Raw genomic sequence first — 14391 nt, 5'->3', positions numbered from 1 at the left:
TTTATAAATATCTATAATGTTCTTTTTTTCACACATGTTCTTTTAAATATAACTAATGTTTTTTCCGGATGCACCAAGCGCATAATGCACCCGGGTGCACCAGTTAAATTATGATAAAATAATTTATACACATTACGCAACGTTATTGATAAACATTAAAATTATGTGTTTGTTTCAAAAAAAAAAAAAATCTAATGTATATTTACGTAATTTGTTAATTTGTGAATATTTTTAATATAATTCTTTTATGATATTTAATTTGAACACACTCATATAAAATGGTAGATACGTCAGTTAATTATGCTATCAGCTCTATGATTTTTTTCTGATTTTATAATCTGGTGTGATAGTAAATAATTTGTTTACTTACTTTAACATATAAACAAATTTATTTTTGATTAATTTATGTGCTTTTAAACCTTTATGATTTGGAGTTTGATGTTGAAATTAGGTGTTAATTTGATCAAAACGGTGGATAAAGAGCAAGTAGAGTTTTTTTTAGTTGTGCAATTGAAAACAAAAGTTTGATCATCAGGCGTACGTAGCTCGTGTTTAGAACTAAATATTTGGAGTTGAGTTTGAAAAACAATTTCCATTCAATTAACTTTGGAACAAACTTTATCAATTTTATGATTTATTTGCACTACATACATTAATATGAGTTCAATGTCGTGAGTAAACTCATTAGCTAAACGTACTCACCTAATAATCTTTTGTTTTACACGGTTACCAAACTCACATCTTTTAAGATTAAAAGAGGATCGATACTTTTATAGTACCCGTCCATACAATGCATGGTTCGTGCAGGCGGATGCACGATCCATATGGTGCATCTCTTCCAAAAAAAGCGGAAAGAACATTGCATAGAAAAATAAATAACATTTAGTTTAAGTGAAAAGAACATATTATAGAATTGTAAAGAACATTGTATAGAAATGTAAAGAACATTGTATAGAAATGTAAAGAACATTCCGTTAAAGTGCAAAGAACATGTTATAAAATTGTAAAGAACATAACGTGTAGTTAAATAATGTTCTTTATCTTCATGTTCTTTGATTGTCAGAATAATGTACTTTTATTTGTGACATATGTTAATTGTTTATTTTTGAAATGTTCTTTGAATTTTGTATTTAGATTAGGGTGGTTGAATAAAAATAATGTTCATTACATTATATTATCATTAAAGGTGATAAAAAAATTCGGGTCGGGCTGGGCCATAACATAATATCTCGTGTCCAAAAAACTCGGAAAATGTAGTCTGCTTTTCGGCTTTTTTTCGGGCCGAGATTGGATTTTATAAAGAACGTGAAGTTGGATTTTTTTTTTACAAAATAGGTATATGTTCTTTATAAAACAATTATATGTTCATTACAATACAACTCTAATTTGGATTTTCGGCTTTTTTTGGGGTCGAGTTTTGATTTTTTAACTAAAAATGCATTTCTAGGCTTGTCTAAACCCGCCCTATTTTCGAGCTGGATCGGGCTGTGCCGGGTCGAAGTTGATCACCTCTAATTATCATGTTTTTAATTAATATTACGGATGTTCTTTAGATTTATATAAAGAACATGAAGTTGGATGTTTTTTTTACAAAATAGGTATATGTTCTTTATAAAACAACTATATGTTCATTACAACACAGCTATATGTGATGTTCTTTATGAAAAAGCTATATGTTCTTTACAAAACAAATGTATGTTCTTTACTGAACAACGAAATGTTCATTCCGCGTTTTTAAAGAAAAAACGGATGCACGGAGCATCGTGCATACGCCTCCATAGAAAAAATTTCACCCGTCCATATATTCCAATAATGTATAAAATCTTCTCCATACTTCATAAATTTGATCAATGTGGAATATAAAGAGCATAATTTTTTTTTTTTTTTTTTTTTATTTTTTTTTTAAGAAAAGATCATAATTTTTTTTAGTTGTGAATAGAGTTTGAAAAATAATTTTCATTCATAATATGAGTAATATCATACAAATTACACTTATTTTATGCATAATTGCATATATTATTGAATTGCTAACTAAATTAATGTGGATTAAACCACGGGAAGGGATACTAGCAATTAGAGTAAACCTAATTCAATAATGATTTGATCTTTTTGACTAAAACAAGAAGAAAAGCAACGTAAATTTTGATATTTTTGAATGAAAAACAACGTTTTGAAATCAATTCGATTCACTCGAACTAACCCACAATTTTCATATTTTCTTAAACTAAAAAAACACTTGTTTTTATTGTTTTAATATATATTTAATGTATTTTAGTATCGGGTTTATCAATTTAATTTTGGAATAAATGGCCGGTTTAATCCCATCTTTGGGGTTTCCGCTAAAAATAATCCCACCTTTGGATTATTTATAAATAATCCCACCTTTATACTCACTCTGCTCAAAATGGTCCCAATCGATCATGTAACTTGTTACATATTACTTAAGGCAAAAGTAATAGGGACACTTGGCAACATTCTATTAAAAATCTTCCCTCAAATAATACTTACAAAATAAATATATCTTCCACAATAATCATTGCTTTGAAAATTATAACTTTTTAAAAAGGATTGCATTTGATTTATTACATTTGCTTTATATAAAATATAAACCAAAATTTCTTAAATATTTTACTGTTCAATATAATTCATATGTGGCTTTCCTAAATAATTATATGTGGCTATTTATTAAATTGTTCAATATAATTTCATACATAAGACTTGTTCACTTCAGCTTAATTTCAGTTCAGTTCAGCTTTAATCAGTTTAGTTCGTTTAACTCTAATCATTTCAGTTCAGTTCAGCTCTTAATTTCTTTCTCTCATAAAATATTCATTTTAGCTGTATTTAGTTTAGTTTAATTTAGTTCAGCTCCAATCTGTTCAGTTCAACTCTAATCAGTTCAATTTAGCTCATTTCAGTAAATGTGAACAAGCCCTAACAAAATATGTTTTTAATTATTGAACACCCATGCATCTATTGCACGGGGTTTAACATAGTGATTAGGGATGTCAGTGGGGCGGGCTAAGTAGGATACTCGTCCCATCCCCACCCCACTGGGGCAGGGATGGATCCCGGTTTGGTAGGTGGTGGGGCGGGAATGGGGGATAAAATCCATACCCGCCATGGATGATGGGGCGGGGGTGGATTTTAGGTTGTACTTGCCTCATCCCCGCCTCGCCCCACTTCGTACCCGCCCCATCCCCACCTCACACCCACATTTATATATCTTTAAAAACAAAATTATATACTTTTTTACTATTTTATAAAAGGAAAATTTGTATATATTAAGTCAACCTTTTGATCGTCCGCTTTTATTACGTCAACCTTTTGATTATTTCTGAACATGTCAACCTTGTACTAGTATTAATTTTTATTACGTTAAAATAAAAAACGACTTGCAAAAACAGGTTAATTGTTTACATGGAGGTAAAAAAAGCTAATCTTTTTCCATTTTCCCATTTTCAATCCTATATACTTACTATTCCACCTTCTTCCTTGTTCTTCTTCCCCATTTTTCCTCTTTCAATTCTTACTTCATCTTCTCCACTCTTCCTCTTCATTCCCAAGAAATTTAACTCTTCAATTGTTCAATTCTTATATTTGCTATCGCCAATCAGAAATTTACAAGAACCATATATAGTCAAACTAGTTTGAAGGTAGAGAATTACTTTGATCACAAAACCTCTTTGTATGGACAAATAGTGCTTGTATTTGATGTTAATCCCCTTATATCAATATGAATAGACAATCCACATACTTAAAATTGCTCCAAAGTGAATGCTATTGAAGATCCCTAATTTAATTGAGAGTATTAGAGTGTGATTTAAAGAGAATGATGGGAAAAGAGGTGGTGGGTTGGTCGTGGGGTGGCTGAGGTGGTTTTTAGGCAACGATAGTGGGGTTTGCTAGTGTGAGCGTGTGCGGATATGAGTGAGCAGTGATGATGGTGGGTCGTGGGTTTGATAGAAAGAGGAAGGAATAATGGAGTATGTTTAACGGAGTTGAAAAATGAAGATTAAAGGAAGTGTGGATAATAAGGGAGATCGTGAGTTTGCAACTTTGCATAAGAGTAGGAGTAGAGTTAATTAGTTGGCATTATTAAATGCTAACTCATATTTATTTTTTATTTTTTTTTGGTTTAAAAATGCTGATTTAATTTTTTTATTTCAAATTTTAGAAATTATTAAGGGCTTATCCTGTCACCGGTAAAAAAACGTAATAAAAATTAATGCTATTACAAGGTTGACGTATTTAGAAATAATCAAAAGGTTGACATAATAAAAGCAGATGGTCAAAAGGTTGGCTTAATAATTACAAATTTTCCTTTATAAAATAATTATGTGAAATAAAATATTAATTATAATACTTTATTTGTACTATACTAATAATCCTTACCCTATAAAAGCACCAACACTCAAAAAAATGGGTTTCCTTATGAACAGTGTGCTGTCCAATTTGCCCCTATATTTGTACTACCATTTCCTTATCTACAGTGCTGTGACTGCTTTGCCCTCGAAAAAATGCATGTGCAAGTACCTGCCAACTCACTGGCCACGTGTAGGGGTGGGTATAACGTGTCGGTTTCATCTTTGCTTGATTCTGGACAGTTACCGTTGCTAATCATTGATCCAATTTGAGCCTTGCTTGATTTTTGGACGCTTACCGTTGCTAATCGATGATTCAATTCGAGCTTACTTGCGATTTGCATGAATCTAAGGCTCGATTAGAGTTTAGTTTGATTTCTGGACACTTACCGTTGCTGATTAGTGATTCAATTAGAACTTGCTTGCGATTTGCATGAATTGTAAGGTTAATTACTCGATTTTATTTATTTGTTTGCTTAGCTGATTACTTTTTGTCTATGGTTATTTCTTTGTTTAACTATTGATTAATGTACTTTTGTGGGATTTACAGCAGTTCATCTATTGTGAAAATGGATTTGGGAGGACTTAATTGTTTGATCCTTTTTATGGTGAGCTTCTTAGTTATCCATTGATCTATTGCTTTGCATGATGTGTGAGCGGGTTTAAAAGAGATTAGGCTATTGTTTGGTTTGCTCAAGTGTTGGGAAGTGCGGTTAATGTTTTAGTTTTGAGAGGATTAATTTGTTGTTTGGCTTTTCAAATCAAAATTAAATCATTTTAATTTGTGGTTGCAGCTGTTGTTCAAGTGTTGGGAAGTGGGATTAAGGTATGTAAAAAAAAATACCTTTCTATTTTTTGAAAAAGCAGATTGTTCATTTTTCCTTTTTGTGAACTACATTAGATTCTGTATATTTAGTTTGGGGTGTCATGATTGCTTTATTTGATTTTTGCTAAGGCCTTTCACACAATTTTTGCTTTTACAGCTGTTTCTTTTATGCTGGCTGCAGCTCATGCTTTTACCCAGTGGTTTTAAGATGGTGAACTTTATTAGCCATCGGTCTAACAGTTTCATACCAATGGGTAAATGCTTTTCCTTCTAAGCCAATATTGATACAAGGCTCATCTAATTACCTGCTATGCATGGCTTAGTTTGTTTGCATTTGTTTGTCTTCTACTGCTTTGTGTTAGCATAAATTAAGGATAGAAGCCAGTTCATCTGGTCTCCCTCATCTTCATTTTGCAGCAAACACAAAAACAAAAAAAAAAAAAAAACCTACACACACCATAGCATATTCCCATGGAGGAGGTTACATTAGAGGTAATCATGGAATTGGATAGAGGCTTCTTTGCTGTAGTAATGACATTACATCTCTGGAAAACTAATCTTTGATATCACTGACCATGAACACAGAACATATATGAACTTGCTTGAAGGATTTCTTCAGAATCATGACATTTTTAGTCACTGACCATGAACACAAAACATATATGCACTTGCTTGAAGGATTTCTTCAGAATCATGACATTTTTAAACTTGACAAATTGATTACATTGTTTGGATTTACTTGGCATGGTTAAATTGGTAGCCATTATTAAAATTAATTGGCTTCTGTGCACACAATATTTCACTAGCTTGGTTGCTTAACAAACTTCGTGTGATTTATTGAACAGCAGTTAGTTTAAGTATAGTCCATATATTAGTTATGAAGTAAAGATTTAGTGCATTTGTGTTGGTAAAGGATGGCTAATTAGCCTGGCATTTTTGTGTGTGGGCTGTCTTTTTTATTCTTCTTTCGTAAAGTGAGTGTGGAATCTGGAATTTGTAACATGGGCTACCTTAAGCTATGGTTTACATGTTTATATTGTTGATGATAAATCATGCAATTGTGATTGTAAAAGGGATCAATTTTTGGTGAAGATATTGGTTATTAATTTTGCTTTTTGCTATTTCTGTTGCAGAGTTATGAGCTTGCAATGGGTGGAGGTGCAGGTTCTCCTGTAAGTACTCTATTATTTACAGTTATGTTGATTTGCTTTGTTTTTTTTGGAAAGGGGGTTTGGAGAATTGTATTGCATTGCTGGTTTTGTTCAAGTGTTGGTTTGGATGGTTTTAGTTAGTATGTGATGATTTTGTTGTGTTATCTATATAATGTGTTACATGCTTTGGTGGGTTTGTTTGTTTCTGTTTTTGTTGCCTTATCAAAGGGCCAGCTATATTGATTTGCTGTTTTGTGTATTATGTGTGGCTTGGCTTGGTAAGTTGTTGTATTAGTTAGTATGTGGAGAGTCCTTTGTTGTTTTAAATGGGGTATGTTTTGTATGCTTTAGTAACCATCTGTGTTGTTCTTTTGTGATATAATCGCATTAGCTATTTAGATGATTTTGTTGTGTGCGCTTGATTTAAATTAGCCTATGTCTGTGTCTTTCATTTTGTGATGTAACCAGCCTTGTTCAGGGTAATGTCTTGCGTGCTTTGGTAATCAGCTTTGTTGTTCTTCTGTGATGTAATTGCAAGAACTATTTAGCTTGTTTTTATGTTTACCATGCATTAGCCTTGCTTCTGTCTCTGTCTTCCAACAACACATGTTTCACTACCTTACACCTGTAGCTCAAGTGATTAGATGTCCCTGCACCAGTGTTAGCTGCAACAGCATGTTTCTTATGTTATGGTATGCACACAGGTGGGTGGTCCTGCCACTCGGAAAGTGTCTATTTCTTTTTCCTGCCTGCTCCAGCAAGTTGTGGAGTATCTGAAAATTCCTCAGCCAGCTTACTACTTGGTTGATGCAAGGAAGAATGCTGTGAAGGTTGTCGTGGAGACTGACCCAGGCTTGGGTTTCTATGTTTACGAGGGTGGCCCAGCTAAAACAGTAGGAGAATCGCGTGAAATAGCTGCTGAAAAAGGCGTTCGTTCACTCCGGATGGAGTACAGCATTCAGGTTGAGGATTTGACTTCTAAGAAAATTAAGAAGCTCCAACGCTGTGAATTTCTCTACCAGATGAAACGCATTGAGCTCGAGTCAATGGAAAGGGGGGCAGGGAAGGTGCCAGTCAAGTGGCCAGATGTGCCAAACCACAAGCGTTGCAAGAAATATGTGTGCATTGATTACATGGATGTTCTGCGCACTCTAACTGTGGAGACTAAAGCACGTGTTTCAGCTGTGAACACTTTCAAGCTTGGACCAGAAAAGTTTATTTCATGGCTTACGATTTATGCTCCTACAATTGCTACTGGAATGGAGTGTGTTTTTAGTGCTACTCGTGCTGACTGCAAGGCTACCAAACAAGAGGCTGCTAGGAGAGCTGTAGATTTCCTGTGCACTGCATTCAATCTTGACATAGTTGATTTGAACTATGGCAATGGGGTTTATGCTGGTATTAAGTGTTCCTTGGCTAGGGAAAGTTACTTAGCGGCTAAAGAACGTGTATTGGGGATTCAAGGTGCTCTGCACTTAGCTCCTTTTTTAGGTGAAGATGGCTGCATAACACCTAAGTCTGCTGTGCACAGGATTCCAACACCTGCTCTTCCTCCACCTCCACCTCGCAAGCCAAAAGCTAGGCCATCTTTTGGGGGCCGCTTCACTCATGAACCATTTGCAGTTCCTCCTGAGTTGGACACCTTGTTTAAGCGGAGGAAGTTTGATTAGGCATCAGACTGAAGCTGCATAAGACCTTGTTTTGCTGGCTTACATGTTTTGTTTGTCTGTTCCTGTAGGGCCTTAGATATGGCATATTAGCTTAGTGTGCTTCTTGTATTCCAGCTTATTTTGTGCTGCTTTATGTGTTAGTTTTATTGGCAAGACATGGTGGATGTTTCCCCAAAATTTAATGTACTTCAGCCTTTTGAGCTTTGATTAATGAAGTCTAATTTTCTTGCCATTGATCGTATTTTATGAAAATTCTTGTTCTATTGTTAAGTATGCACAGCATGGTTAAGGATTAGATTTTTTCAATTTGATCAGAGTTCAAATTTCCCTTTACAGGTTATATAGCTGCAGATGCATTGTAACACTGTTCCATTTTTCAAAAGCCTCTGCAACGCCTATTTGCAACTTCTTGCTGTCACTAGCTCAGTTTATATTCTCACTATGCGTACATCCGAGTTCCTTTGCATGTTTCATTTTTCTTTCATGCTATTAGAAGCAGCTTATATATTAACTATTACTATTAGGCTGCAATCATTGTGTTTTGTTTTTTTAAAATAAGTATGTTTTCTTGGTATACAGATCGTGCTTTGGTTAAAAAAAACCCTTGCAAAAAACTCGGGTTAGCAAACGTTTACAGATGATACAAGCTATGTCTCAGACCCCTGCTCCTATGAGGTGTTAGCTTGTTTTCCTTATCGCATGCTAAATAGATATTTTTGTTGCTCTGAATTTTTAGGTCTTTGCTTGTTTTTAGCAAGATTTTCCAATTGTTCAATGTAGGGAGTTGGATGAAACAAGTTCTGCCACACATCAGCAGCAAGAGGCTGGACAGATTGAGCCTGAAGTTGCTTATGTAGGGCATTCTACCAACATAGTGGTTGGAAATTCAGCTGTCCAGTTTAACAGTAAGCAAAGTTGTTTATGTTTGGTATTTGCAATATTTGGCAGAATTAACTGAGTGAGGTTAGAGACTGAGCTAGGTAAAACAACTACGCAGGCTGCCTGTGTTTAGATAGCATTAAGGTAAAGTTCATTGTAGCTAAGATTATTTAACTCTGCATTTGAATAGTAAATTTTTCGTTTACAGGCCCACACCTTTTGGCTGTTGATTCAACTGTAGCTAACATAGCACAGGCTGTGAGGACAGATATTAGCAGCACTCCCTCAGAGCGGTTCATGTTGTATAGGCAACTTCCTAAGAATTCAAGGTCTAGCAAACGTAAGCGAGCACTATCAGCTACGGAACAAGAACCTGTGTCAGTGAGGTGCTTTACTTTTGCTTACCACAAGAACACATGACTTGCTATATTTCTGTGTTTCTACTGATGTTGGTGTTATGCTGTTTTTTCGTTTGCTATACAGAGAAATAGGTGGAACAAGTACCCAGGGCAGCAAAAAAACCCAGGGAACAAAACAAACACAGGAAAAAAACAACAGTAAGGCTTCCTTAAATCAAACTTTGTTTTTTAAAGCTTCTTTGCCCATTTGAAAGCAGGTTAATGGTCAGGTTTATTTGTTACTAAAATAGTCAGCTCATTGCATACAGAAAACTTACTCAGTTATATGAGACAGATTAAGTGAATATTATATGATGCCTAATTACATTAGACCAACTTAACCACTAAATGTTTATTGTTTCTTTAACTTAACATGTCATTTTCATATCACAGAGAAAAATACTGCAGCTTCTCAAAAAAAAGGAGTCAAGCAAGCCACGGTTAAAAAGCCCAGTACGTTTTCCTATGCATATTTTTACTGAGTTATTTGCTTATTTTCTGTAATGTACTATGCTGATCGATTGGCTTGGCATGCTTGGTTGAATATCAGAACCTCCAGCAGCTGTTGTTGGCTTGAAATTGCCTGCAGCACCTCTGAAACTGAAATCCCCTTCCATTTGCCCACATTGCAGTGCAAAAAAATTTGAACATGAATCGCTTCATTTCTGCTGTGGAAATGGATCTGTTAAACTAGCCACTAATGAATACCCCCCTGCACTGTATAGACTTTTAACATCTGATGAGGAAGATGCATTACACTTCAGACAATACATTCGATTATATAACAACTTATTTGCATTTAGCTCATTAGGTGGTAGATATGATGGCAGCATACACAAAGGAATATATGTTTTTAAATTGCATGGACAAATTTATCAAAACTTGCCTTATTTAATCCCTGATGAACTAGGCCCTAGATATTTACAGCTCTATTTTTATGATGGCCAATTTGAGTCAGTTGCTAGAGTAGATTGCTTTAAACAAGTAAGACAAGATATTATAGACATACTTATGGAAGTATCTGCTCAAAATCCTTACGCTCGCTTTTTCAGATCATTAAAAGACCTTGACATTCAAGAAGATACACAAATTACTATCAATAAAAACACTGTTTTAGACCAGCGGGTTTATAATGCACCCACAACAGATGAAGTGGCTGCGATTTGGCCTGAAAACAGTTCATCAAGCGAGTCCAATGGCCCATACATCACAGTCAGAGGAAAGGCAACAGATTCTCATCGCATATACCATAATTATGGATGCTATGATCCCTTGCAGTATCCACTTCTATTCCCACATGGTGATTGTGGCTGGGGTCAGGGTCTTGCCAAAGACAGCGGTTCAGGAGAGCAGCAAACAGACCCCATTACATCTTCAGCAGTGCATACAGAGGAAGATGCCCTTGCACAGGAAGCTAACCGTGAGTTTCATCTGCCTGAAGTTTTATTGCAGAGTGTCTTTTTCATTTTATGTTGCTGTTCACACACATCATGCTTCTATAAATGCAGGTTTAGCGGATGCAGGTGGTGCTTCAACTCGGCATATTTCTGCCCGTGAGTACTATGCTTACAAATTGCAATGCCGCCCAAACAATATGCTCCTGCGTGCAGGCCGATGTTTGCAGCAATATATAGTTGACATGTATGTGAAGATTGAGAATACACGCTTAGACTACTTTCGCCACAATAAGCAAACAATCAGAGCTGATTTGTATCAGGGGATTTTGGATTCCATTGAAAGTGGTGAAACAAATCCCACAAATGTCGAACGGCGAGTTATTCTGCCCCCAACCTTTATTGGTGGTCCACGAGACATGAAGCGGCGTTACCTGAATGCCATGGCTTTGGTTCAACGCTTTGGCAAGCCTGATTTGTTTCTCACCATCACTTGTAATGCAAACTGGCCAGAGATCAAAGCAGAACTAGCTCCTGGAGAAGCAGCTCAAAACCGACCAGAACTTGTTGCCCGTATATTTCGATCAAAATTAATCTGTTCAAAAAAACAAATCATGAAGAAAGAAATTTTCGGGAAAGTGGCTGCTATGATATATGTCATTGAATTTCAAAAAAGAGGTCTTCCACATGCACATTTCCTTATTATCTTGAAACCTGATTACAAATTGAAAACACCTTCTGATTTTGATCGATTTGTATCTGCTGAGCTACCACCCCACAACTCCCCAGATCTTCGGAAAATAATAGTGCGCCATATGATGCATGGCCCCTGTGGAGAAGCAAACCCTAAATGTGCATGTATGGTTGCGAAAGATGATAACTCTGCCTCATGCAAATATGGCTACCCAAAACAATTCTTAGAAGAAACAACAAACCATAATGATGGATATCCAGTGTACAAGAGACAAGATACAGGAGAAAGTGTACGAATTCGAGGTTCAAACCTTGATAATCGCTGGGTTATTCCATACAACCCATACCTTTCCGCGTTGTTTGACTGTCACCTCAATGTAGAAGTTTGCTCATCTATTCAGGCTGTTAAGTACTTATACAAATATGTTTACAAAGGGCATGACAGAGTATCTTTTAATGTTGTTGGTGAAGAAACTCAAGCCGTAGATGAAATTCAACGATTTCAGTCTGGACGATGGGTTTCACCATGTGAGGCAGCTTGGAGGATTTTTGGCTTTGATTTATTTGAGATGCACCCCCCTGTACAGCACCTTGCAGTGCATTTGGAAAACATGCAAACAGTTCAGTTAAGAAGTCATGAGCAGCTTGATTCTGTGGTGTTGAATGAACGAAGATCGAGAACTCAACTAACAGAATTCTTCAAAGCAAATGCAGCCTCACCTCGAGGTACAGGATATCTCTATAGTGAATTCATTGAACATTACAGGTGGGATGCCACTGCAAAGGTATGGTTTCAGAGACAGAACAAGAAACTGGTCATCGGTCGGCTGGCATGTGTTACACCTGCAGAAGGAGAGCGTTTCTTTTTGCGGCTGCTTCTTGGCAATATACGCAGCCCTAAATCGTTTTCTGACCTCCGGACTGTGAATGGAGTGCTATGTGCCACTTTCCATGAAGCAGCTATTAAAAGAGGGCTCTTTGAAGAAGACAATGTTGTCTATGCTTGTTTGTCTGAAGCTGCAGAAATTCATATGCCAGGAGCCTTACGTCGGCTATTTGCAGCTGTGTTGGTCTTCTGCGCTCCGAGCAACCCACGTACACTATGGCAGCACTTCTATAATGATTTATCTGATGACTTTAGGTATACCTTTCCACAAAATGAAAGGCAAGTTTTGCTGCAGACAGTACAGTCAGTTGAGAAACACTTAGAGTCAATGGGCAAGTCATTGGCTCATTTTCAGCTTGAACATCTACAAGAAGAAATGCCAGAAGAACTACAGAGGACAAAGGATATTATTGATGCTTTGGATGCACCTATTCCTCAAGAATCAATTGATTGTAGAGATCAGCTAAATTCAGCTCAACAAATTGCCTTTGACAAAATCATTTCTCATGTTCAAGCACAAAAGCCTGGTTGTTTCTTTGTTGATGGCCCTGGAGGGACTGGAAAGACCTTTCTGTACAATGCTCTGTATGCAGAAGTGCGCTTGGCAGGGAAAATTGTGCTTCCGACGGCAACATCAGGAATAGCTGCAGCAAATATACCTTCTGGCAGGACAGCACACTCACGATTTAAAATTCCACTTGATTCAGAAACATCGCTCGCTTGTGATGTTCCTAAACAAGGCAGCTTAGCTGCTTTGATTAAAGAGACAGCATTGATTATCTGGGATGAAGCTTCAATGGCAAGAAAAGAGAACATTGAATCTGTTGAGCTCCTGCTCCGCGATCTCTGTGATCCAGATCAGCCATTTGGTGGAAAAGTTGTAGTCTTTGGTGGAGATTTCAGGCAGGTTTTACCAGTTGTTCCTCACAAGACTCAAAGAGAAGCTGTTGCAACAAGCCTGGTTACTTCACATATTTGGCCCTGGTTACAAAATCTACATCTGACTGAAAACATTAGAGCCAAAGCAGATCCCCCATATGCATCTTTTTTGCTGGGTTTGGGAAATGGCGAGCTTCAGGCAACTGAGAATGCTTTTGTGAAGGTTCCTCCTCACATTGTCAATTATTATCAAAAAATCGAGGAACCTATTGATTATCTAGCTGCTGCTGCTTTCCCTGAATTGCAACATCCTGCCTTTACACCAGATATTTTCACAGAAAGAGCAATCCTAACCCCATTAAATGATGCAGTAGACTCAATCAACAATTTCCTGATTGACAAGTTCCCAGGAGAAGCAGTTGTTTATAAAAGTTTTGATAGCATTCTAGATGATAATTGTGCTATCTACCCAACAGAGTTCTTGAACCAGCTTGCCCCAGGTGGTATGACACCACACGAGTTGGTCCTAAAAGTTAACAGTCCAGTAATCTTGCTGAGGAATATTGATCCGGCTGATGGCCTGTGCAATGGCACACGTCTCATATGCAAGTATTTCAGAAGAAATGTTATTGTTTGTTCAATAGCAATTGGTCATCGTAAAGGAGAGCTTGTATTCATCCATCGTGTCAACCTCCGGCCTCCATCATCAGCAAAATATCCGATTCAGTTTGAGCGTATACAATTTCCTCTGAAGCTCAGTTTTGCAATGACTATCAACAAATCTCAAGGGCAAACACTAAGCCAAGTTATGATTTATCTCCCACAACCATGTTTCTCACATGGTCAATTGTATGTTGCATTGTCAAGGGCTAAGAAATCGGAGAAAGTGACTGTGATCACACCCCAGCCTGCTGAAGTTCACAACACACCAGTTCTGAAAAACATTGTAGCTTATGATGTCTTGCGACTATCTGGCATAACATGATATAATATAATGCAGGTATTCTGGGATTGCTTCTATACATATTTATAAAAACAAACAGCTTTTTCTTTTTACTAATTTAATTTTGCTATCCTATTATGCAGATTTGATGTTGTAGATCTTTAGAGCATCATTTTGGTATATAAAGCTTTTTTTTTAATATTTATTTTACAATCATTATTGATATATAAATATGCAATATTATTGAAATGCCTTGCAGTGTGTTAGAACCACTATTGTTCTGTTAGTTTACATGCTTCTATTCAAAT

The 14391-nt window shown here is 36.3% G+C and overlaps 1 protein-coding gene across 1 annotated transcript; it reads left to right on the top strand.

Annotated features, from left to right (window-relative positions):
* Positions 1 to 8648: 8648 nt before the first annotated feature.
* Positions 8649 to 14125, top strand: LOC145636557 (uncharacterized). The gene is made up of 7 exons (XM_081688136.1): positions 8649 to 8686; positions 8792 to 8916; positions 9099 to 9276; positions 9374 to 9390; positions 9682 to 9741; positions 9839 to 10708; positions 10797 to 14125. The coding sequence occupies exons 1-7, from the start codon at positions 8649 to 8651 to the stop codon at positions 14123 to 14125; spliced, it is 4617 nt and encodes a 1538-aa protein (XP_081544262.1).
* Positions 14126 to 14391: the final 266 nt, after the last annotated feature.

This window comes from Chenopodium album, chromosome 6 (genome assembly GCF_948465745.1).
Source record: "Chenopodium album chromosome 6, dcCheAlbu1.1, whole genome shotgun sequence".
NCBI lineage: Eukaryota > Viridiplantae > Streptophyta > Magnoliopsida > Caryophyllales > Amaranthaceae > Chenopodium > Chenopodium album.
Note: the sequence above shows the minus strand (reverse complement) of the source record. Positions and strands in the feature narration are given on the sequence as shown.

Excerpts from the sequence above, each read along its gene's own strand:
- LOC145636557 (XM_081688136.1), top strand. The coding sequence starts at position 8,649 with ATGATACAAGCTATGTCTCAGACCCCTGCTCCTATGAG. Across the intron at positions 8,917-9,098 it reads TTCAGCTGTCCAGTTTAACA|GCCCACACCTTTTGGCTGTT; the intron begins GTAAGCAAAGTT and ends TTTCGTTTACAG. Across the intron at positions 10,709-10,796 it reads CCTTGCACAGGAAGCTAACC|GTTTAGCGGATGCAGGTGGT; the intron begins GTGAGTTTCATC and ends CTATAAATGCAG.